The sequence below is a fragment of the Aotus nancymaae genome, unplaced genomic scaffold, assembly GCF_030222135.1.
Source record: "Aotus nancymaae isolate 86718 unplaced genomic scaffold, 86718_ANA_hifiasm-v0.15.2.pri h1tg000062l, whole genome shotgun sequence".
NCBI classification, from domain to species: domain Eukaryota; kingdom Metazoa; phylum Chordata; class Mammalia; order Primates; family Aotidae; genus Aotus; species Aotus nancymaae.
In genome coordinates this window covers 21,364,077-21,389,938 of record NW_026988476.1, presented here as the reverse complement: position 1 = coordinate 21,389,938, position 25,862 = coordinate 21,364,077, and the positions used below count along the sequence as shown (strand labels likewise).

The window sequence follows — 25,862 nt, the reverse complement described above, 5'->3', positions numbered from 1 at the left end:
TAAATTATCACATTTTAATATATCTTTCTTCCAACCACTCCAAAAATGAAATACTTACAAGTCCTAGTAACAGTCCAGAAAGCAGAGTTGCTAAAGCAAAAACAGTATATGATCCCCACACTGGCAATCCAAGGTCTTCAATAAAGTAGTTATGGCAAGTCTAAAATCAAAAGGAAAAAAAAACTAAAAATGTGTTCATTTTTGTTAAAGTGACAGTGGTAAAAATGTTTAAGATAAAAATATTTTAGTCCATACCCTGATCCACATAGATAGCTGAAAGAGTGCTGACATACTACTCATCCTAAAAATAAGAGAGATGATTAAAAAACTGAATAACATACACAGCTTTGTCTATATATCCTATTTTCTACTCTGTAATTTCCCCAACATGACAGATTTTATTGCTGTTAATCAATACTATTGATACATCACTAATTTCATGCCTGTAATAAGGCTTGTTCATGAAAACTAAGATTCTAAATTTTTACTACCATGTGACATCCTCATAAATAAAAATACTTGACAATATTTTTTCCTTTTCTCCTACTGTTTTAACAGTAACATTTTATCTTTCATCTGATTATTTCTCCAATACACTGAGTAAAGTTACGAGTTCCATGAAACTAGTTGGAAAACGAAACTCTTATTCACCCTTAACAGCCTTCAAAGCATGACCAAAAGGAGGCTCAGGGAAGGACTGGAAACAGTTGTCGAGCTGATTCTTCCCACTTAAGAACCATTCCTCTTTTTTATTGAAATTAATTAAAATTTACAAGAGTATTAGTTTGACAACTTTTAATGATTTATAAAATAATTACATAGGAAATAAATGCTAAGTTATCATATAAGTAAAAATTAGTATTTTACATAATTAAATCCAGGTAATTCAGATGGGCAGTTTTAAAAAGGCATGCTTCAGAAATAAGAAAGGTCTATGAGTTCCCAATTGTAGCTGCTTGAAAACAGACTTACAAGCAACTACTTTCTTCTACTGGAGAAGGACAAGATTCAATTATGAGATGAGATTTCAGAGAACAAAAATCAGTTATACTTTAGTTCAACATAGAAAGGTTATTTTAATCATGTTTAAAGGCTTCTGTTGTTTAAAAGCCAAATGAGAAGACAAACAAGGAACTGAAATATAAAGCACTATATAGCCTCACTGTAGTCTGCAGTAATTTATTTCAGGAATAGCAGGTTCCAAAATTGGGTTGGGCGTGGTAGTTCAATGGTGAGTGTTGACAGAGCTGATCTTTCTCCCATTCCCAGAATCTAGAGCATTTCTCTCTTACATGATTACTGTCCCAACCCCTTATCCTCCAAGGATAAGTGTGGTGAGAGGACAGGAAGAGACAGCTTGGCCACACAGGATCAGTCCCTGGTGACTTCAGCAAAACTCACTATTCCCAGTGGTCTCTCAAATGACCAGTGAGGCCTTGTATCCCAACAGCAAAGCAGAAACCATGCTTGCTATTTCCAATCCTTATCACTCCATAGCCACTTGCTAAGAGGAAATTCGTTTACCCTCTAGATACCTATAAAGCTCAGTGGTTAGGCATGCTATTACAGACACTGTTTATATACACTATTCATATAAGAAGTTATCAGACAGGTGGAATAACCAACCAAACATAATTCAATTACTTTACATCAAGAGTTGAAGTTTGCAATTTAGTTGGCATCAGCAGTTTCTGACAGTCTCTATGGAGACAGAACATTAAAAAAAAACTGAAGTCTGGAGGTAGCATGAGTACAAGTTTGGGCCTACTCATTCCAATTATTACACAAGAGTGACAGCCTTACCCATTACGCTGTGAACGCTCTTAGGGGCATTTTGTTTTTGATGATACAAATGATCAAATCTACCAAGTGAAAATATTCCTGAAAAGGTATACAAGACTTCTATAAAATGCCTTCTCTAACTCAAAAAACATGAAACTATATTTGACTTAGGTCAAACTAAAAAGATCAAACATGTAATAAATGTGGATATACCTTAAGAGCTCAAGAAACAAATTGAGTATAAATATTTTATTTAGATAAAATATAATTACCTGTTCCAATTAATTATGAAATGGGTAAGAGACAAAGCCTTCATACTTACAGAACAGAACCTGGACCAAACCATGATGAAACGGGCTCAATACTCTTCCACTCTTTATCACTTATAAAGTTTATGAAGTCCTTCTTAGTCCTTGGACCCTGATAGCGCCTAAATTCACCATCTTTACAACTAAAGAGAATCAGAATTAAATAATATCCAGCACTGAGAAATAATTTAATATTTATTTTGACAGCTTTTCACCTCATTTTACAGTCAATTCTAACATTCAAAAGCATGAGCAATGTATGAGTATTAATAGCAAATGATACTATTTACCTACTCATGACTATTAGCCCTTAATTTAATTAAACAATGAGGTTATTTTTTTTAATCATAAGCCTTAAAATGTTGTTACTGTTATTCTTCCAAATAATAAAACTATGAAATATAGCTAAGTAGATAAATCTCAGAAAGGTACTTTTAAACCTTAAGTGTAATACACATATTAAAAGAATTATATAAAAATTATTAGAATAGTGCTTAGCACACAGTAATTATTAGCCGTTGTTAAGCTATAACTTAAATTTTTAAGGTATTTTCCTAGCACTTTTGGCCATAATAGCATCACCTCAGCCACCCTGCTTTAAATCACTGGAGGCATCTGGTACATTGCTTCCCTTCCTCTCATTTCAGTGACTGTTTAGTCAGCTTTGCAGACTTCCTTAGATCCACCTCCTCCTTCCCATTCCCAACATAGAAAGTTCTGTCAGAGTCATACATGTTCTCTTGGTTCCCACATCTTTAAGTGCAAAACCTGAACAGCTCCCTACTAGGGACCTGTTAAGTAGGGTTAAGGGACCTTTTATCCACCCAGAGGTAAAGACCACAAGGAAGACACCCCGCCCCTCCGGCCCCGCCAAAACACAAAGCTTTTGTGAAGTGTCATTGGAGCTATTCTTTGAAGCATAGGTAGGATTTCAACAGGCAGAAAATAGGAGAAAGGACATGGTAAACAATTCTGACTAAAAGAAAAAGGGCAGCAAATTTCAAATAAGAACAGGGGCACTGGGAAGTGAAAAGGAAAGGAGAGACTGAAAGGGCATGTGGGGAAAAGGACTGACTGAGAAGGGCAGGACAGAAGCACTTATGGAGACAGAGAACCGAAATTTAAATAGATGTAAAGGGAGTAGGGGTGAATTTTAAAAACAGGAAAAAAAAAGGGGGGGGGCAAAGAAAAGCAAGATACAAACACCAAGAATTGTCAACTTATTTTCAGTACCTCCTGGTATTTAACCTGCCAACTACAAGATGTTAGGGTACAGAGCAGGCACACAGGCTTGAGTTCATACCCCCAATTGAGAAGATAAAGCCAAACTAATACACCTGACACTGAAGACTATATAACCTTGCTCATTCTGATTTAATACTCAACTGTCACCTACTAAGCTATCCAAGGCTGTACAATAGCACTTTTTTAGCTACTTTTTGGACATATCATGTTCGTGTTAATGACTGTTTATGAGATTGTCCTCAGAACAAAATGCTTACCCTGTACTCTTAAAATTCCACTTCCAAGGTTTCATTTAAACCCCATATTCGCTAGGAACCACTCTAGGAAACAGTGATTTCTCCTTTACCCTATTTCCTACAGGATTCACCACTACTTTGGACTCATAATCACTTATCACACCATTTCACAAGAACATCGCTTTCTAAAACAACTGTAAATCTTTGAGAACAGAGACTGTTTCACATATCACTCAACTACCTAAAGGCACCTAGGATAACACTAAGCAAAACAAGCCCTCTAAAATACCTGCCGAATATAATGAGATTACCTCAGCTCTTCAAACAGGATCCAAGCCAGAGGCCTACTACTTCTGATTACACTATAATGCATACTTCTCCACAACTGAGAATCTTCAAATACTTACTGATAAATAGTAGGAAGAGCAGTTATGATAAACCGTCCACTCAGTCCTACAAATAAAGAACACACAGAAGGTTTTACATGGGCCAATCACTGACTACTTAGACGTTGACTCTGAATTACTTAAATAGGTACTAATAGGAAAGAATATGAAATTATACCTAATAGTTGAGCTTTGTAATACATAACTTAAAAATGAATTATGTACTTAGAGCAACTTTAAAAAACACAATACTGCACATTATCTCAGTTAAAAAGTATGCATAATTAGAGTACTAAATACATTTTTAAATAAATAAAAACACTTCACCATTTATACCACTGTCTAAGACTACTAGTAATTAGTCATGGGTGAGCACAAGGTAATAGGGTCTTAGATCTAAAATCAAATGAAATTGCACTTGACATTCAACAAACAAAGGCAGTTTATGGTGCTGCTAAAAATGGAAAATACTATGACTCTTTCACAAACAGGCAAAAACAACAGCGGCTAACATTTATTATTGGCCATGTGTCAAGCACTGATAGAACAGAAACTTGACCTGTCTGTGCCTCAGTTTTCTTATCTGTAAAATGGGGACATTACATATTTCATGTGGTTGTATAAGGATTAAATAATAAACACAAGATACTTGGAAGAATGTTATAATAGGCAAGCACTCAATAAATATTACTTATTATTACCATTTGGGATGGGGCAGCCAAGAACCCAAGGGTAGTGTGACTACAGGAAATGGTAAGATGAGGATGGTCTGAGAAAGGAGCCCCCTTAAGGGCAGGACCTACCACTTGTTCAGGGACCAAGTCAGGAGTGCACCTGACCTCACAACTACAAGGGCTTTGTATTTAGGAGCCCACATCCTCAAATCATAGGTTCTAAATTTAAAACTCAATTTCAAGATTCAGGGACTCTTCTTTTGTCAGGGAATGTGACCTTGACTCTACAAAATCACTCAACCACATGCTCCTTATTCTGAAGCTTGGTGTGGGTGCAAATATGGCTTGGCCAATGTTCACCTGAACCACAGTGTTCTAGAACTTCTCAAAGGCATCTTACACACTAGTCTGGGGCCTGGGATGCAAGGAACAACAAATCAGAGGCAGTTATGTGGACAAGAATAAAGAGAGGGTAATGTCTTCAAGAACCCTTAAAGCAACACATTCAAGAAACGATGTGTATACACAACCAGGGAATCTTCATTTTGCAGACACTGCACACTAAGCCCCCATCAGGGAGGTGGACAAGTCAGGTTAACTAGCTGCAGACTGTTAGGTTTTCAAAACCTAATGAAAGGTAGAGTTACCGAAGACCATGTAATGTAGAAAATAGGATAAACATATCAACCCAAACAGCAAAGAAGCAAAACTAACCAAAAAACTGACAGTACCTGGCTGCTCTGTGACATCTACTTTCGCAACATTAACTTCAAGATCTTCTCCCCATTCAGCAAAACTTTCCCATTCTGGTTGAAGATTTTGACAAGCAGGGCACCACGGGGCATAACTAAGAAATACAGATTTTAAAAAAAAGAGTTAAGCACTTTAGTATGACCATTTACCTTGGGCTAAAAAATTTAAATGTATAATTTATAATGAGTATTTTACATAAAAATACTGACAGCGGCAAAGTGGTTAATTTTATGCAGATGAAAAAGTTTCAAGTGTGGATCTAACAACCTGGAAATCAAGAATGATGAACTGACGATGCTGATCAAATGAAATTCTGAGAATAAGACACAAGGACTTTTTCACATGTAAAACAGCTCTTTAAAAAGCCTTTGCATCTCTATTAACATGTGGCTACAAGAAAGCTCAAGATCAAAGTTAGAGTTTACCAATTTTAATAATTTACATGGGAGAGTCACAAATGCAAGGTATTGGAAAAACAGAAGTGGGCCGGGCGCGGTGGCTCACGCCTGTAATCCCAGCACTTTGGGAGGCCGAGGCGGGTGGATCACGAGGTCAAGAGATCGAGACCATCCCGGTCAACATGGTGAAACCCTGTCTCTACTAAAAATACAAAAAAAAAATTAGCTGGGCACGGTGGTGCGTGCCTGTAATCCCAGCTACTCAGGAGGCTGAGGCAGGAGAATTGCCAGAACCCAGGAGGCGGAGGTTGCGGTGAGCCGAGATCGCGCCATTGCACTCCAGCCTGGGTAACAACAGCGAAACTCCGTCTCAAAAAAAAAAAAACAGAAGTGTCCTAGGCTGTGGTGAATAGAAAAGCATATATTTGGCCGGGCATGGTGGCTCATGCCTGTAATCCCAGCACTTTGGGAGGCCAAGGCGGGTGGATCATGAGGTCAAGAGATCGAGACCATCCTGGTCAACATGGTGAAACCCCGTCTCTACTAAAAATACAAAAAATTAGCTGGGCATGGTGGCGCGTGCCTGTAATCCCAGCTACTCAGGAGGCTGAGGCAGGAGAATTGCCTGAACCCAGGAGGCGGAGGTTGCGGTGAGCCGAGATGGCGCCATTGCACTCCAGCCTGGGTAACAAGAGCGAAACTCCATCTCAAAAAAAAAAAAAGAAAAAAAAAAGAAAAGCACATATTCCATCTCAAGGTGGCAACCACTACCAAGTAGGATTGCCATAAAGGAAGCTGGCACAGTAAAGCTGGCTATTCATATTTAAAGGAAGAAGGAGATTTGCATTTTTATATAAGAATGTTACCTCAAAAAATAACCCACACACAAATACTGAGCAGGCCAAACAAAACTCTTGGCCAGCTAGGTCATCCTTTTTCCAAGTCCTTGCATTTACAAACGTAAGCATATTAGCATTTAAATTACTCCTCTGATATTCATTATCTCCCTAGGACCTTATTTTTCCACTTTATCGTTATTATCTTATAATACACCTAACGGTTTATTTTTAACAAAACCAGGAAGAATAAAGCCTAAACTAGTTAAACACAAAAATACAGTTTCTGTACTTCACATTTCCTTCACTTGTTTTACAAAAACCAAATTCCTAAAATAGACATTATAGAACAAGACAAACTGGTACTATAAAAGCCAAGCTCCTAAAATAATAAATAGTATTACAACAAAAATATCTCCGTGACAAAACTTCTGACCAGAAATGGATTTACTGAAGATAATTCACTTGTAATTAGGAGCAGACTATTACTAAAACTACTAGATTCCTTCTTTTTCAGGTTCATTTTGTTGCTCAGTTGCTTTTTTATTTCTTGAAACAGGGTCTCACTTTGTTACCCAGCTGGAGAGCAGTGGTGCCATCTGGGCTCCCTGCAGCCTCAACCTCCTGGGCTCAAGACATCCTCCCATCTCAGCCCCCCAAGGAGCTGGGACTACAGATGCCTGCCCAGCTAATTTTTCATATTTTTTGGTAGAGACTGGGTTTTGCCATGTTGCCCTGGCTGTCAGTTGCTCAGTTGCTTTCTAAAGACTTAACTTTAGAATCTCTATTTAAGGAAAAAGAGAAACTACTACCCTATAGCATAATTTCAGATAGATGCTCCAACATGGATTTACCTCATACTCAATGTTTTGTTAGTCTTGCTCTCCTTAATACTACTTCTGATTGCTTTATTTATATAGCTTGATCATAATGAGTTAAAAAATATCCTTGAGTAATACTTGACTGTATTTTGCATATAAACACGGGATCACTGTCGCTTAAAAAACTGCCTGTAACACTATTTTACAGGCACGATCTAAAACAAGTTACTCATGACAATGACTGAAAAACAAAGTATCACTTGTCATAGTTCCTCTCCCCTGAAGCTTTCAATGGTGCCTGAAAAGTCATTTCAGAGTTGCAGATTATATACATACTATGACTATTTCCCTTTATCTTACCCTCCATATAAATGTTGTAAGTTTTGTGGGGTGTTCTGTTCTGTTTTGTTTTTTTTCTGAAACAGTCTTGCTCTGTCACCCAGGCTGGAGGGCAGTGGTGTGATCTCGGCTCACTGCAACATCTGCCTCCCAGGTTCAAGCAAAGCCTCCTGCCTCAGCCTCCAGAGTAGCTGGGACTACAGGCGAGAGCCACCACGCCTGCTAATTTTTAGGACAGACAGGATTGCACCCCGTTAGCCAGGATAGTCTCGATCTCCTCACCTCGTGATCCTCCCAACTCGACCTCCCAAAGTGGTGGGATTAGAGGTCTGAGCCACTGAGCCAGGCCAGTTGTGTGTGTGTGTGTGTGTGTGTGTGTGTGTGTTGTGTGTGTGTGTGTTTAAAATAACTCAGGATTTACTGATTTAACCTCTGGATTCTCCCTCAAGGATGCCACTTTCACCGGCCTCCTTAACTTGACAACCCTTGTTGCATCCATTACACAAGAAAAGACTCACCTGAACCCTGTCTTCTTTTAATTTTTATCTATGTACTTATTTATTTCTCTATGTTGCCCAGGATGTCTTGAACCTCTGGGCTTAAGCCATCCTCATACCTCAAACTCCTGAGTAGCGTACGCCACTTCCAGCTGAAGCTTTTTAAAGAAGAAGGTGTTCTAACAACAATTATTGCATGCCTACTGTGAAGAGCCAAAAAAAAATCCAGCATAGTAATATCTGGATAGGTTAACTAACGTATATAGGTATCTTGTTACTCATTTGTAAAATGTGAAAAACACCTGACAAAGAGAATTTGTAGGGAATTAAGTATGGTATGCGTGTAAAGGTGCTTAGTGGTGTCCAGTACACAGTTAATACTCATTGATCATGCTTTTACTATTATCAGTAATACTGCTAATATGTATAATACCACCAACAACAACTTAGCATCTAAAGCAAAGGCAGATACTTTCTTTCCCACCGCTGCAGAACAGACATTATTAAATTGAAATCGCCACACAAGATACATGCGCTCTTGACAGTGTATAATAATCACATTAATACATTAATTTTATCTTTTAATGTAATACCATTTACAAAGACCTAGGAGTCACAACCCAGGGTATTCTCTACAGTGCAAAGACACCAAAAGGAAAAATGAGATAAGGAATGAAAAAGAGAAAGCAAAAGAGGAAGGAAAAAGAGAAAACGAAAACTTAAAAATAACCCAACTTGAATTTACTCAGCATTTACAATAAAAAAGAAATCTAACTTATCTGTTAAAAAAAAAAACAAGCTTAAAAGCCCCAAATTCCAACACCATAAACAGACTATCTTTTAAGGACAAAAGGAGAGGAGAGATTTTCCTCAATATTCTCTCTGTAAAGTGTGGTGAAAATAAGTGAAGTCTGTGAAAAATCACTCTAAATTAACTACTTGGACGCTAGTGAGACACTTCCCTCCCCGGGCTCCAATCGCATCCTCAAAGTCATGAAAAATGTCAGAATTCGCATTGGCGCTAACCCTTTAGGCTCACCACAGCCCCAGAAACGAAACGAGGGTGCACACCAGAAGAAACTTAACATTCCCGGGTAAGAGACAAGGGGGTGGGACCAAGCCGGCGGCAGATCCCAAGAGGAGTTTCTGGAGCCGCAGAACTCAGGGATGCTCGCTCCGCAACTCCGAGGCGCAGTCCTGGGGAGCCTGGGACCTGCCTGAGGAACGTGTGGGATGAAGTGTGTCCAAGCACGGACGTACGACTCTGGCCGCCCGGGACAGCCAACCCGCACTCACAATTCTATCATCCAGTCTCCTTCCAGCAGCTCTCTCCAGTTCTCGTCCGTGATGACGCGAACGTTGCTGCGCCGCCCGTGGGTCCAGGGAGGACCACAAAGCAACAGCACCAGGACTGCCAGGGGAACTGCAAGACACCCGGAGGGCGCCATGTCCGCCGCTCGCCCACCTCACAGCAAGCGCGGCGGCCCCTCCTCCCCGTCACTGCTCCTACTTCCGCCCTCACGGGCCGCTCCGCGTATGCGCACTATGGCGCTGCGAGGTGCGCGTTGTCTAGAGGACTCTCAATGCGCATGTCGGGGGCCTGATCCCAGTGAGTGGTGGTGTCGGGAAAGAGGGAAGAACACGTCTACTCAGTGCGCATGACAGAAAAGCAGCTTCTTCTACCGCCTAGGGTGCCCCAATATTGTGGGGAAGGAACAGAGCAAAAGGAGGCGTGGTGTTTTGAGGAAGAAGGGCTTAAAAGTCGCTCCCAGGATTTTGGCGCCAAATGGTTAGCGTCTACTTACTCAAGCAAATTGGTAAGTTTATAATGTGCTAAAGCAGGTTTCCAATTAAATGTCCTTCAGAGACAATGTAGTAAAGCTATTGGATTTTTATAGGAGTCGGAATATTGGTTTACTTGAGAGATTATAGACAGGGAAAGTGCAGAGGAACCTTATAGTTATGTTGGATGTATATGAACAGGAGTTACACGGGCATACGTATATGTTTTTTTAAAAAAAGGATCAAGCTATACATTTTAAGACAGTGCAGTTTATGCACTTTCAGGTGTGTGTTATCACTCAATTAAAAAAAATTCAGTAGGTACAGAGATCCTAGGTCAGTACTTCAAAAGGGAACCGGACACATAGGCTTGTAACATATATTTGAGGTTTTTTCTCTCAAACATTTCTAACTACAAATGCCAGCTAAAATGTGCACTGTCCCATCAGTCAAATAAAAATAGTTACTAGTCGGGCTAGGTGGCTCACGCCTGTAATCCCAGCACTTTGGGAGGCCGAGGCGGGCGGATTACCTGAGGTCAGGAGTTCGTGACCAGCTTGGCCAACGTAATGAAACCCTGTTTCTACTAAAAATACAAAAATTAGCCGGGCGTGGTGGCGGCCGCCTGCAATCCCAGCTGCTCTGGAGGCCGAGTCAGGAGAATCACTCGAACCCAGGAGGCAGAGATTGCAGTGAGCCAAGATCGTGCTACTGCACATTAGCCTGGGTGTTCGTCTTAAAAAAGAACGAAATAGTTGCCATTACCTCACCTCACCTTTTCAACTTAATTCAATTAGTACCAATTAGTCCCCTTCCCCACCCTCCACTGAATAGCCCTCTCAAGGATAGCAGAGACCTGCAAGATAAAACCGAATTGTTTCTTCATCTAGCATGACTCCCAGCCCAGTTCTACCAAACTCCTTTGAAACACTACTGTCTTGCTTTCTTAACAGCTCACTGGTTTTCCCTTCTCTACACTAGCTGATCCTTCTCAAACTTCATGGCTGGTCCTCCTTTACTTAACTTCTGGACATTGGCATCCCCAGGATGACTTACTGCCTCCACCCCCACCCCACCCCACCCCACCCCCATTCCACCCTACTCCCACTCCCCGCCTTTCTCTCCAAATAACCTTTCTCTAAAAATTCCTCCAAATAACCTCACCTTTCTCTTCAAATTTCTCCAAATAACCTCAGCCTGGTTTTTTTGCTTTCTTTTTTTGAGATGGAGCTTCGCTATTTTTGCCCAGGCTAGAGTGCAATGAATGGCACGATATCGGCTCACTGCAACCTCTGCCTCCCAGGTTCAAGCGATTCTCCTGCCTCAGCCTCCTGCGTAGCTGGGATTACATGCCTGCGCCACAACTCCCGGCTAATTTTGTTGGGCGGGGTTTCTCCATGTTGGTCAGCATGGTCTTAACTCCCGACCTCAGGTGATCCGACCGCCTTGTCCTCCCAAAGTGCTGGGATTACAGGCGTGAGCCACCGCGCCTAGCCTTAAACCTGGCTTTAAACGCCTTCAATGTGCCTGTCATTCAGGCGCTGATCCTTCTGGGAACTACACGCGCATGTATTCAACTCCTTGCTGACATCTCTTGGATATCTAATAGACAGCTGGTGAAAGGAAAATAAATCTTGGGGCCCCAAAATAATTAAGCTAAAGGGGAAAGTCAAGCTGGGAACTGCATAGGGCAAACCTGCCTCCCATTCTATTCAAAGTCATCCCTCTGCTCACTGAGATAGACGTATATCTGACTGCCTCCTTTGGAAAAACTAACCAGAAACTCAAAAGAATGCCACCATTTGTCTCTTCCTACCTCTGACCTGGAAGCCCCCTCCCTGCTTCAAGTTTGTCCTGCCTTTGCTTTGAGTTGTCCCACCTTTCCAGGCCAAAACAATGTTCATCTTACATAGATTGATTGATGTCTCATGTTGCCCTAAAATGTATAATATAAAATCAAGCTGTGTTCCAGCCACCTTGGGCACATGTCCTCAGCACCTCCTCAGGCTATGTCATGGGCATGTGTTCTTAATTTTGGCAAAATAAACTTCCTAAATTGACTGAGACGTGTCTCAGATTTTTGGGGTTCACAAACTCAAACATCAAATGGCCAAAAAAGATAATTCTTGAATCTCCCTCTGCTGATCTTCCATCCACTGAGGAGCCCCAAAGTTCACCAGGTTGCTCTAGCCAAAAATGTACATGTTGATCCTTTATTGTTCTCTCTCTTCACTTTCTCCTCCTGTATCCTATGAGAAAATCTTGTAAACTTTACTTCCAAAAATAATATCCTGAATCTGACCACCAATTTCCATCTCAACAGCCAACACCCTAGTCTAGGGTTTTTTTTGCCTTGAGTACAATTAGAACTTCCTAAAATTTGTGACAAAATAAATGTCTGCTGTTTAAGCCACCCAGTCTTTGATATTTTATTATGGCAGCCCAAGCTAAGACACTAGACCTCTGTTACAGTGTTGAATAGAAACAGCAAGAGTGGCCAGACACACTTGTCTTGTTCCTGTTCTTAGAAGAAAAGCATTGTCTTCTACCACTAAGTATGATGTTAATGTGAATTCTAAATAGATACCCTTTATACAGGTGAGGAAGTTTCCTTCTATTCCTAGAAAGTTGTCTGTTTTTATCTTGAAGAAGTATTGAATTTTGACAAATCCTTTTTCTGCATTTATTATAATGACCATGTGGTTTCATTGTCCTTTATTCTATTGATACGGTGTGTTACATTGATTGTTTTTAGGACATGAAATCAACCTTTCATTCTTGGTATAAATCCCACTTAGCTGTGGTGTATAATTCTTTTTGCATATTGCCACATTCAGTTTGCTAGTATTTTGTTGCATATTTTTACATCTATATTCCTAAGAGATATTGGTCTGCAGTTTTCTTGTAATGTCTTTGGTTTTGCTATAAGGTATAACTGGCCTCGTTAAATAAGTTGGGAAATGTTCCGTCCTTGTCTATTTTTGGAAGTGTTTGTGAAGAATTTGTATTCATTCTTCTTTAAATGTCTGATAGAATCTAGCAGAGAAGTCACCTGGGCCTGGTCTTTTCTTTGTCAGTAGTTTTTAAATTACTAATTCAAACTCTTATTATAAGTCTGCGATTTTCTATTTCTTCTTGAGTTGGTTGTGGTAGTTTGCATCTTTTTAAGAATACATCTATTCATCTAAGTTGTCTAATTTGTTGGCCTAACATTGTTCATAATATTATAATTCTTTTTATATCTGTAAGGTTGATATTCATGTCCCCTCTTTCATGGCTGGTTTTAGTAATTTGAGTCTTCTTTATTTATTGGTCAGTGCTATGGTTTGGATATGTTTTGAGTTTGTCTCCACCAAAATTCATGTTGAAATTTGACTCCCCCATATGATGGTGTTGGGAGGTCGGACCTAATGGGAGGTATTTGAATAAAGGGGATGGATCTCTCATGAATGGCTCAGTGCTGTTCTGTTGTTTGTTTGTTTTTTTAAAAGATACAATCGGGACTCCATGTTTGCATCCCCTTTCACGAACACTCTTGTGCTTGTGGAAGCTGTTTTTCTCTATCCTGGATTTCCCCTCTGGAGTCCCCTTCCACGACACTCCCTTCATGGAAGCCTGTCTTCTCCTCCTAAACTCCATTTCTCTCTGTTCCCTTCCACTCAGTGTGGAAGCTTCTTTTCCTCTTCTGGGTTCCATCTTTCTGGATTCTCTCACTCAGTGTGAGAGTTAGCTGTTTCTTTCTCTCTCCTCCTGTTTCTCTCTCTCTTTAAATAAATCACTTTCTACAAACAAACAAACAAAAAAAGATAGGGTCTCTCTCTGTCACCCAGGCTGGAGAAAGGTGGTGCAATCATGACTCACTGCAACCTCAGACTCAAGGTCTCAAGTGATCCTCCAGCTCAGCCTCACAAGTAAAGGTGATAGCCTCATTGCTGGCCCTGGTGTTGTTCTTGTAGAGAGTGAGTTCTCACTCTGATGAAACTGGTTTAGTTCTCCTGGGAATGGATTAGTTCCCCTAAGAGTGGGTTGTTATAAAGCCAAGATACCCCTCAGGTTTTCTCTCTTTGCACTTGTCTGCTTCCCTTTTGACCTTCCTTGCCATGTTATGACCCAGCACAGAAGACCTCACCAAAAGCCAGGACCATGCCATTGAACTTCCCAGCCTATTGCACCATGAGCTAATAACAGTGACCTATTTTGTTTATAAATTACCCAGCCTCAGGTATTCTGTTATAGCAACACAAAACAAAGTCAGTATAGCTAAAGGTTTGTCAATTTTGTTGACCTTTCCAAAGCACAAACTTTTAGTTTCATTGGCTTTCTCTAACATTTTTCTATTCTCTGCTTGATTATTTTTCTTCTTTATGCTTTGGGTTTGGTTTTCCCTTTTTTACCTTTATCGTTTTAAGATGAAAAGTATGATTATTTATTGCAGATCTTTCTTTTTTTAATGTATGTGTTTAAGCTCTAAATTTCCCAACACTGCTTTAGCTACATCCCATAACTTTTGTTATGTTGTGTCTATCATTTCATTCATCTTAAAGCATGTACTAATTTCTCTTTTGATACCCTTTTTGTCAATTGGTTATTTAGGAGTATGTTTTTCATTTTCACATGTTTGTGAAATTCCCAAATTTATTTCTGTTATTAATTTCTAATTTCATTCTATTGTGGTCAGAGAACATACCTTGTATGATTTCAATCTTTTTAAAATTTATTGAGATTCAAAATGTATGGCCTAATATTTGGTCTATCCCAGAGAATATTCCATCACTTGAAAAGAATTTATATTCTTCCACTGATGGGTGTTCCATAGATAGATGTCTGTTAGGTCTAATTGGTGTATAGTGTTGTTCAAGTCTTCTAGTTTCTTGTTGATATTCTGCCTACTTGTTCTGTCCCTTATTGAAAGTGGAGTATTGAAGTTCTCCAAATATTGCTGAATTGTCTATTTTTCTCTTCATTCTGAAAGTTTGTGTTTCATATATTTTGGGACTCTGACATATATCTTTAAAAATGGTATATATTCCTGATAGATTGACCCTTCTCATCATAAAATTTCCTTCTTCATATCTAGAATTTTTTATTTGCTTTATAGTCATTTTGCCTGATATTAGCATAACCACTTCAGCTTTCTCATTGCTGCTATTTGTATGATATATCTTTTACCATCCTTTTACTTTCAATCATTTATATTTTTAAGTCTGAAAATTGTGTCTCCTGCAGACAGCGTATAACTAGACCTTGAGGGTTTTTTTTTAAATTTCTTTTTATGTAGTCTAACAATGTTTGTCCTTTGATTGATTGCATGTTTAATCCATTCACTCAGACACAGAATACAGTGAGAGAGTGGGCTAGGGGTGCCGTGGCCACTCACAGACACTCCTGAGAGAGATAGCAGCTATGGCCCTGACCAGCTGGCACTCAGGGCATTTATTCAGTATAGATTTAAAAACAGAGGCTCTGAGTCAATACACTTATGGATAATGATTAAAGGCCAGGTTCCAAGGCCTAAAGCAAACACCATTTGTAGGTGATAAATCTAATCGCCCTCCCCTCAAGAACGCCATCTGGCTTGTGAATGATCAAAGATTAGTTTTAGGACCACATGAGTAAACAAGTTATTCGATGAACTTCCACACATTCTCTAGTTATTTGCTTTTCTTTGTCAACTAAAGGTAAAGGGGATTTGGCTGACTTCAGCGGAATCTTCTACTGAAACCATGCAAACCTCTTAGACTTCCAAAAAGGTCTGTGACTATATTCTATAATTTTACAATCTATCCAACCATCCTGACTGATCTCCCACAACCTATATATCCCTTTCTGCAGAAAGTCTTTTCTAAGCTAATTAGTTTGGGTTTGATGTCTTCCCTGGTATACCCTCTGAACTTCTAGCTTCACATTTAGCATGCCATATTGTATTTGCCTACTTACTTATGTCTCCCCCAGAGGATTGTGACTCCAGATTATGAACTGTGTCTATCATGTTTATTATTGTTTCTTGAGTACCTACAGATCACTGGTATTACCAGATTCTGCAGGCCAATTAAATCTGTGGCCCAAAGAGTTAAAGACACCAAGATTATATAAAAGCATAGAAGTTCTACGTGCTTAACTCAACAGACATCAATGTCTCTGTGTGTGTACACACACACACACACACACCAGACACACATACACATATATTAAGTCATATATACATACACATATAAAGTCAATGTAATGAAATTTTTCTATATCTTTATAACATAAACATAAATGGAAAGTAAGATTTCTTTTACCTTTTAAGTTTTTTAAATTTAGAGGTAACCAATACTTGGAACACTAGTGATCAAACATGGCTGTTAGCCTGATAAATCAGAACAGCACTTTTGGAAATAATTCAGCAATATATTTTTAGAATCAGAAATATGTTCATACAGGCTGGGTGCAGTGGCTCATGCGTGTAATCCCAGCACTTTGGGAGGCCAAGGCAGGCAAATCATTTGAGGTCAGGGGTTCAAGACCATCCTGGCCAACATAGTGAAACCCCTTCTCTACTAAAAATACAAAAATTAGCTGGGCGGTAGTGGTACATACCTGTAATCCCAGCTACTTGGGAGGCTGAGGCAGGAGAATCACTTGAGCCTGGGAGGCAGAGGTTGTAGTGAGCCGAGACTGTGCCACTGCACTCCAATCTGGGTGACAGAGTGAGACCCTGTCTCAAAAAAGAAATGTTCATGTACTCTGGAACCTTACTCTAGGTACTTCATTATATGGAATGAACTGAAAAGTCAGACCTTTTCCCAACATGTATGTGAAAAGATCTTCATGTATGTTCAGTATTATAGATGAATAAGAAGAAAGATATTATCTCACAGATATTGTAGTAAACAGTATCACTGACATAGTGAAAGGGGAAAGGCTTTTGTATCGTATGTCAGCTTGCAAAAGAAATCCTTTCATATTACATAGTGACAATGAAAGACTATCACTAAAACTAGAAACAAAACACAACCAGAGAAGCATGAAGCCATGTGTCATCACAAAAGAACATAGCTCTTCAGGCAATCTCACAGCTCCATAGGCCAAGATTAGAACAGTTGACTAGTCTCCTCTCCCATCTAAATGCAGAAAGGCAAAAGTAAGAGTTATTCTGAATTTATGAGATTGGCTTTAAAATTTAACTTTAAGGAAGCTTATTAAATATTTTATAATGTTCTTGTTCATGCATAAAATTTTTAAATATAGCTAGAGAAAAATCTAGATGCTGAAAGGGATGTTATTTAAAACACTGAATTAAAGTATATAAACAACATTTGGCTATCTCAAAGGTTACTAAATCACTGCTGTAATTATGTGACAAGTTACAGGGATTTGGAGCTCAAGATTAGTTTAATATATATTATTATAATTGTCAAAAAAAGCATGAATAAAACTGAAGCTATAGACATCAGAATTAAATTATGAAGTCTGGTTAGTTTCGGGAGAACAAGAAGTATGTGCGCTTAGCATTAAAATTTCTGGCACAAGTAGCAGCTCTTCCCATGAAGATGGCCCAAGGCATAGAAGCAGATGATAAATGATGCAGTGCCAAGACAAGAAATGCTTGAACCGGACCAAGACAGGGATGGATATCTGAACACATCTGGCCGTGGATAGCATTGTTTCCCTGCCCATGAGTATTAGCAGTTAATAAAGAACAACATTGCATATTAATTTATAGTTACATATATTAATTATAGTAAATATCAAAATTTATATATGTATACTGATATAACACATAATTATGTTATACATATATATATAACACATATATATAACACATAATTATGTTATACATAATTATGTCTTAGAAATTCAATAATTACAGAAAATGACCACTTAATCATTTCAAAAAATTAAAGACAACAAGTCAATATGCATTAGGTTTTTAGTATTCCCATTGTACATAAGGTTTGGACCCAGTAGTATAAGGAAGATCTGTTTTTACAAAAGGCTAATATATTAGTTATCTCTTGCTGCCTCAAATTCTCTCAAGATTTAGTAACTTAAAACAACAGTAAACATTATCTCTCACAATTTCTGTGTATAAGTTAGGAGTGGCTTAAATCCTGGTGGTTCTGTCTTGAAGTGTTTCATGAGGTTGTTGTCAAGCTGTCAGTCAGGATGCAGTCATGTGAAGGCTTTACTGGTACTAGAGGATCCACTTCCAAAGTGGATCTCATACTATCGGCAAGTCAGTGCAAGCTGTTTGTGGGAGGCTTCGGCACCTTTCCTCATAGGCCACTCTCAGGGTTGCTTGAGGTCTTCATGATTAGCTTCCTCCAGAGCAAGCCATCTGAAAGAGCAAGGCAGAAGTAGCAATGTCTTTTATGGCCTAGCCTTAGAAACCACTCACTATCAGTCCTACTGGTCTGAACAATTACATCTTCTTATTGTGGGAGAAGACCACACAAGCATATGATGCAAGGAGACAAAAATCACTGGAGGCCGTCATGGAAACTGTCTACCATACCTAACAGCTTCATTTTGATGGTCATCCTAGCTTATGTCTGGTAGTCAAGCACCTGGTTCGAGAGTCAGATGGAACAGCTTTCCAATCTTGATTGCACTACCTACTTACTCTTTCCAATCCTCAGTTTCCTCATCTGTTACATGGAAATGATGGATCTACCCGCTAGGTTTACTTAAAGAAGTAAATGAGTTAGCACACAAAGAATGATTTTTTTTCTGACAGATCATGTTATTTCACAGCTCAGAATTCTCCGGTGGCTTCCCATCAGACTTAGAAATTTAAGATCTAGTAGAACCTGATCTAGCAAGTAACTACTAGGCTGATCTCGTTTCTTTTCATTGTTTCCCTTTCTCACTCTGCTCCATCCACTGGCCTTGTTCTTCAAACTTTCTTTTTCTTTTTATTGCATTTTAGGTTTTGGGGTACATGTGAAGAACATGCAAGATTGTTGCATAGGTACTCACATGGCAGTGTGATTTGCTGCCTTCCTCCCCATCACCTATATCTGGCATTTCTCCCCATGCTGTCTCTCCCCAACTCCCCACCCTTTGCTGTCCCTCCCCTATTTCCCCCCGACAGACCCGAGTGTGTGATGCTCCCCTCCCTGTGTCCATGTGTTCTCATTGTTCAACACCCACCTATAAGTGAGGACGTGGTGTTTGATTTTCTGTTCTTGTGTCAGTTTGCTGAGAATAATGGTTTCCAGGTTCATCCATGTCCCTACAAAGGACACGAACTCATTGTTTTTTATGGCTGCATAGTATTCCATAGTGTATATGTGCCACATTGTCCCTGTCCAGTCTATCATCGATGGGCATTTGGGTTGGTTCCAGGTCTTTGCTATTGTAAACAGTGCTGCAATGAACATTTGTGTGCATGTGTCCTTATAGTAGAATGATTTATAATCCTTTGGATATATAACCAATAATGGGATTGCTGGGTCAAATGGAATTTCTATTTCTAGGTCCTTGAGGAATCGCAACACTGTCTTCCACAATGGTTGAACTAATTTACACTCCCGCCAACAGTGTAAAAGTGTTCCTATTTCTCCACATCCTCTCCAGCATCTGTTGTCTCCAGATTTTTTAATGATCGCCATTCTAACTGGTGTGAGATGGTATCTCAATGTAGTTTTGATTTGCATTTCTCTAATGACCAGTGATGATGAGCGTTTTTTCATATCTTTGTTGGCCTCATGTATGTCTTCTTTTGTAAAGTGTCTGTTCATATCCTTTGCCCACTTTTGAATGGGCTTGTTTGGTTTTTTCTTGTAAATCTGTTTTAGTTCTTTGTAGATTCTGGATATCAGCTCTTTGTCAGATGGGTAGACTGTAAAAATGTTTTCCTGTTCTGTTGGTTGCCGATTCACTCTAATGACTGTTTCTTTTGCCGTGCAGAAGCTGTGGAGTTTGATTAGGTCCCATTTGTCTATTTGGGCTTTTGTTGCCAATGCTTTTGGTGTTTTGGTCATGAAGTCCTTGCCTATGCCTATGTCCTGAATGGTTTTGCCTAGATTTTCTTCTAGGGTTTTTATGGTGTTAGGTCTTATGTTTAAGTCTTTAATCCATCTGGAGTTAATTTTAGTGTATGGTGTCAGGAAGAGGCCCAGTTTCTGCTTTCTGCACATGGCTAGCCAGTTTTCCCAACACCATTTATTAAACAGGGAATTCTTTCCCCATTGCTTGTTTTTGTCAGGTTTGTCAAAGATCAGATGGTTGTAGATGTGTGGTGTTGCCTCTGAGGCCTCTGTTCTGTTCCATTGGTCTATATCTCTGTTTTGGTACCAGTACCATGCTGTTTTGATTACTGTAGCCTTGTAGTATAGTTTGATGTCCGGTAGTGTGATGACTCCAGCTTTGTTCTTTTTGCTTAGAATTGACTTGGCTATGCGGGCTCTCTTTTGGTTCCATATGAAGTTTAAGGTGGTTTTTTCCAGTTCTGTGAAGAAGGTCATTGGTAGCTTGATGGGGATAGCATTGAATCTGTAAATTACTTTAGGCAGTATGGCCATTTTCACGATATTGATTCTCCCTAACCATGAGCATGGAATGTTTCTCCATTTGTTTGTGTCCTCTCTTATTTCGTTGAGCAGTGGTTTGTAGTTCTCCTTTAAGAGATCCTTTAGTTCTTTGTTAGTTGTATTCCTAGGTATTTTATTCTCTTTGTAGCAGTTGCGAATGGCAGTTGGTTCTTGATTTGGTTCTCTTTAAGTCTGTTATTGGTGTATAGGAATGCTTGTGATTTTTGAACATTGATTTTGTGTACTGAGACTTTGCTGAAGTTGCTTATCAGTTTCAGGAGATTTTGGGCTGAGACGATGGACTCTTCTAAATATACAATCATGTTGTCTACAAATAGAGACAATTTGACTTCCTCCTTTCCTAATTGAATATGCTTTATTTCTTTTTCTTGCCTGATTGCTCTGGCTAGAACTTCCAATACTATATTGAATAGGAGTCTGGAGAGAGGGCATCCTTGTCTAGTGCCGGATTTCAAAGGGAGTGCTTCCAGTTTTTGCCCATTCGGTATGATATTGGCTGTTGGTTTGTCGTAAATAGCTTTTATTATTTTGAGATACGTTCCATCAATACCTAGTTTATTGAGGGTTTTTAGCATAAAGCACTGTTGAATTTTGTCAAAGGCCTTCTCTGCATCTATTGAGATAATCATGTGGTTTTTGTCTTTGGTTCTGTTGATGTGGTGAATTACGTTTATAGACTTGCATATGTTGACCTAGCCTTGCATCCCCAGGATGAAGCCTACTTGATCATGGTGGTTAAGCTTTTTGATGTGCTGTTGCAATCGGTTTGCCAGTATTTTATTGAAGATTTTTGCATCTGTTTTCATCATAGATATTGGCCTGAAGTTTTCTTTTCTTACTGAGTCTCTGCCAAGTTTTGGTATCAGGATGGTGTTGGTCTCATAAAATGATTTGGGAAGGATTCCCTCTTTTTGGATTGTTTGGAATAGTTTCAGAAGAAATGGTACCAGCTCCTCTTTGTGTGTCTGGTAGAATTCGGCTGTGAACCCGTCTGGACCTGGGCTTGTTCTTCAAACATTCTAAGCCTCTTCCAGCTCAGTCTTTCTACCTGCTCTCCTCTCTGCCTGGAATGTTTTCTCCCTATATATTTTCGTGGGTCATTGGCCCACTTCATTCATGTTTCTACCTAAATTTTACCTCCTCAGAGACCTTCTCTGACTGTTCCTTTCATTACTTTATTTTTTTTTTAATTCATAACACTTATTACTACCTGGTATTTTATTATATACAGTTGACCCTTGAACAACATTCATAACACTTAATACCTGGTATTTTATTATATACAGTTGACCCTTGAACAACACAGGTTTGAACTGCATGTGTCCACATATACGTGGATTTTTTTTTCAACCAAATACGCTATTCGCAAGGTGCAAAACCTGCATACGTGGAGGGCCGCATTCCACAGGGTTGACTGCAAGACGATTATGTGAGGATTTTGGTATTGAGGGAGTCCTGGAACCAATCCACTGCATACCCTGAGGGATAACTGTAACTGTTTGCTAATTTTGATTATTGTTGCCCTCCTTCACTAGTATGTCAGTTCCATGAGGACTTTGTGTCATTTGTCATTTCTAGTGCCTAGAATTGTGCCAGTCTTACAGTTGGTGCTCCATAAATATTTGTTTAAAAATTAAATTATGCATGTAAATTAGCCCATTGCTTGATCCACAGCATCACAAGAGTTCAATAAATGTTCTCTGACCTTATCATCAAAATCATCCTCATGATTTCCTTACTAACCAAATATCTCATATGTCTGTGATACTTTTCTCATTTACTAAGAGTAAGTAGTAATACTTTTAAAAGAAAAACTGTAAGCATGTAGCTGTAGTTGTGCATGCTCTGATAAGAAATGAAACTGAGAAGTGCAAGGGAAGGATTTATCTCCTATCAGTGACTTTGTTTTTTTCAGATGGCCCTCCCTGAAAATTAGTCTTTTCTAGTTAAATAACCAGGCTTTCCTCAGGACAAATGAGTGATACTTTCTGAAGAGTTCATTGAGTTAGAACACAATAACCTCTGAGAGAGTATAATGTAAATCAGATGTAAGCAATACATGGGGTGCAGGGAGATTTTAAAAGTGTCAACTGCCATGCACATGTATGTTTTTGTTAGTCAAATTAAAACTTTAATAGACTTTAAGTTCTCATTGCATAGTGAGAGTTCTATCATTTTCAGCTAGTCATTTCGCTTTATTCATAAAATACAAACTGAAAGAATCCTTTAAAGATAGATTCTTCAATTATGCCTGCCTTATATGAAAATTGTAATCAGGAATCTGGCATCTGATGGATAGGACAGGGGTTGGAATAGGGTGGATACCACCTCTTGAAGAACCTTGCCCTAGCGAGAAACAATTCTAGATAAGTTACATATTCCCAACTGTTTCTTTGATTGTACACTCTTTATTTCAGGCTTTTTTTGAAGTGAACATTGTGACCACAAGCTGTTTACATATTTGACTTTCTTATTAAATTAACGTTTGATATCTAACAGATGTACACCTCTAATGGCCAATGTTCAAGGAATGTACCAAGGCAGAAAATTTGCAACAGTTAAATAATGATGGTGGTCTTAATAAATAATCATGGTTTGCTACAATTTTATGTTTTGTTTTGTTTTTCAAATTCAGGCTTGCCAATATAATCCAATTCAGGAATATGAGAATCTTCTAAATTAACTCCTACCTATATACTGTTTTCAGACAAATTGAATATTAATACAAGCTTTCCAACTTTTTTCAATTTGGAAGACAAACAGTTGTCAGAGAAAACCATATATTATATACTGGTCATTTTAAATTATATAAGACTTGACTCTTGAGTCTTTAGTGGTTGAACAATGCACTGGATCATTCTAGGTCAACCTCTGAAGCCAAGGATCATGTTTTTTGAATTCTATAATTTTTGGGGTTCTCCTGTAAGGTTATTAATTTCTTCCTGTCCCCTCCATTTGCCCTTTACTTCCCCTGCCAAATCAGATCCTCATGCAGGGCTGCTTTCCCTGTATGGTACCTTCAGATAAATTAGGAAAGGGCATCTTTTCCTCGTGGCAGAGGCAAGGGCACCTAATTTGTGAGAACAGTGGCCAGCACACAGCATTCTGCTAGCAGAGCACAGACTGAATTTAAGCCCCCACTCAGCCATTGGCTGGAGGCCCCAGAGCACAGCAGCATGCATTGGAGACTGCTGGTGTCTCCAATATTGTCCTAGGAGATGACAGCCCCACTAAATCATATGGGGTATAACAAATATTCACTGAGAGGCAGTCTAGTGCAGTGGAACTGCATAGTAAAGTGCTTGGGAGTGGGAATTCTAAAGTCAAATGCCTTGGCTTTGAATCTCGCCTCCACCAACTAATAGACTGAGATCTTAGACTAGTTATGCAATCTTTCTGTGTTTCACTCTTGGGTTATTGTGAGGCTAACATGAGTTAATATCTATAACATATACTCAATACACATTATTTATTAACATATGGTAGCATGGAAAATCTAGGAAAGTTGTTCAAATATTGCTTCCTCATGCAATTATGAGCAACTAGATGAAAGTATAATTCCATCTGAGAAGGCTTAATACCTTCCACCCACCCTTCCTGGAAGCTGGTAGACAGCACTGAATCATTCAGCAACCATTTGAACACTGTGCACAATGGTAGACAAAAATATTTTAAGAGACAATACTCACCCCTCAAAATATGTTCCCTAATTCTCAAAACAATCAAAATAAGAGAATATTGTTTATTGCCCTAAAATGTGACTATATTAGGAAGTATGACATAGTCCTTCTGGTTTACCAGAATGAACATGTGCTTTAGAAATAGATCATCTTTGAATCCAGGCCTCCTCATAGAAAACTATGGTGACTCCCAGTAGTCCACAGTTTAAAGTCCAGATGCATAACATTCAGTATCTTTTTGAGAATCTAGCTGGCTCCTACCTACCCTTCTGATGTGGCTGTGTCCCCACCCAAATCTCATCTTGAATTTCCTCATGTTGTGGGAGGGACCTGGTAGGAGGTAATTGAATCATAGGGGTCAGTCTTCCCCATGCTGTTCTCATGATAGTGAATAAGTCTGATGAGATCTGATGGTTTTAAAAACGGGAGTTTCCCTGCATGAGCTCTCTTCTCTTGCCTGCCATCCATGTAAGATGTGACTTGCTTCTCCTTGCTTCTCCCAGCCAGGTGGAACTGTGAGTGTGGTAAACCTCTCTTTCTTCTGTAAATTACCCAGTCTCAGGTATGTCTTTATTAGCAGTGTGGAAGCAGACTAATACACCTTCTATCCACTCCCCTAACCCATGAATCTTAGAGCACAAACACATGACAGTTCTTGCAAGTTCCATAACCTTCCATTACAGATCCTCTGCTGTGATGATTAATTTTATGTGTCAAATTGGGCCATGGGATGCCCAGATATATTTGTTCAAACATTATTCTGGGTGCTTCTGTGGGTATTTTAGGGTGAAATTAACATTTAAATTAGGAGATTGAGTAAAGCAGATTGTCCTTTCTAATGTGAATAAGCTTCAGCCAATCAACTGAAGGCCTGAATAGAACAAAAAGGATGACCCTCCCCTGAGGAGGAAACAATTCTTTCTGCCTGATGGACTTTCAACTAGAAAATGGCTTTTTTTTCTGCCTTCAGACTTGAAATGAAACATCAACTCTTCTAGAGTTTCAAGCCTGCAGGCCTTTTGACTAGAGCTACAGCATCAGTTCTCCTGGTTGTCAGGCCTTAGAGCTCAGACTGAAAATGAACTATCAGCTATCCTGGGTCTCAAGCTTGCTGACTCACTCTGCAGATCCTGGGATCTGCCAGACTCTGTAATCACCTAAGCCAATTTCTTGTAAGGTTTATCTTTTTGTATATGTATATGTATATGTATATGTATATGTATATGTATATGTATATGTATATGTATATGTATATACATATATATGCATGCATCCTGTTGGTTCTGTTTTTCTAGAGAACCCTGACTGATACATCTGTCTTTATATCCAGTGTTCCCTCTGTCAAGACAACCCTTCTTGCTGCTTTTGTCCAGCAAATTTCATTCATTCTTATGTAAACATATATATTTAAAGAATAACAATAAAATAAACATGTACTGATCCTCCAAGTTAAGAAACAAATAAAAGTCCTTGAGCACTCTCTCTCTATATTTTTAAATCAGTATTTTTTATTTGCATTTTAAAAGCATAAAGGATAAAATCATTATATCACGTCTCACTTGAAGAAACCAAGGAACTTAACTG

General features: G+C 39.0%; 1 protein-coding gene, 1 long non-coding RNA gene and 1 other non-coding gene across 16 annotated transcripts in view; 1 reads left to right on the top strand and 2 right to left on the bottom strand.

The window, feature by feature from the left end:
• TMX1 (thioredoxin related transmembrane protein 1) overlaps positions 1–9,789 on the bottom strand; it is a 94,210-nt gene extending 84,421 nt beyond the window's left edge. For all 14 annotated transcript variants that reach the window (XR_010338584.1, XR_010338595.1, XR_010338590.1 and 11 more), the window contains exons 1-6: positions 9,572–9,789; positions 5,363–5,478; positions 3,979–4,024; positions 2,105–2,233; positions 256–301; positions 59–160 (exon numbers count right to left, since the gene is read on the bottom strand). Coding sequence is in view for 1 of the 14 variants with exons in the window: in XM_012451063.3 (XP_012306486.1) it covers positions 59–160; positions 256–301; positions 2,105–2,233; positions 3,979–4,024; positions 5,363–5,478; positions 9,572–9,723 (591 nt within the window). In the remaining 13 variants the exon portion in view is untranslated. The remainder of the gene's footprint in view (positions 1–58; positions 161–255; positions 302–2,104; positions 2,234–3,978; positions 4,025–5,362; positions 5,479–9,571) is intronic.
• Positions 5,105–5,239, bottom strand: LOC135270466 (small nucleolar RNA SNORA70). Its single transcript, XR_010338640.1, has one exon. It is a non-coding gene; the product is annotated as a small nucleolar RNA SNORA70 (small nucleolar RNA).
• Positions 9,790–9,906: 117 nt separating the features above from the next.
• The window catches only part of LOC135270428 (uncharacterized), a 131,690-nt gene continuing 115,734 nt past the window's right edge, over positions 9,907–25,862 (top strand). The window contains exon 1 of the long non-coding RNA XR_010338583.1: positions 9,907–10,092. This is a non-coding gene — a long non-coding RNA (uncharacterized LOC135270428). The remainder of the gene's footprint in view (positions 10,093–25,862) is intronic.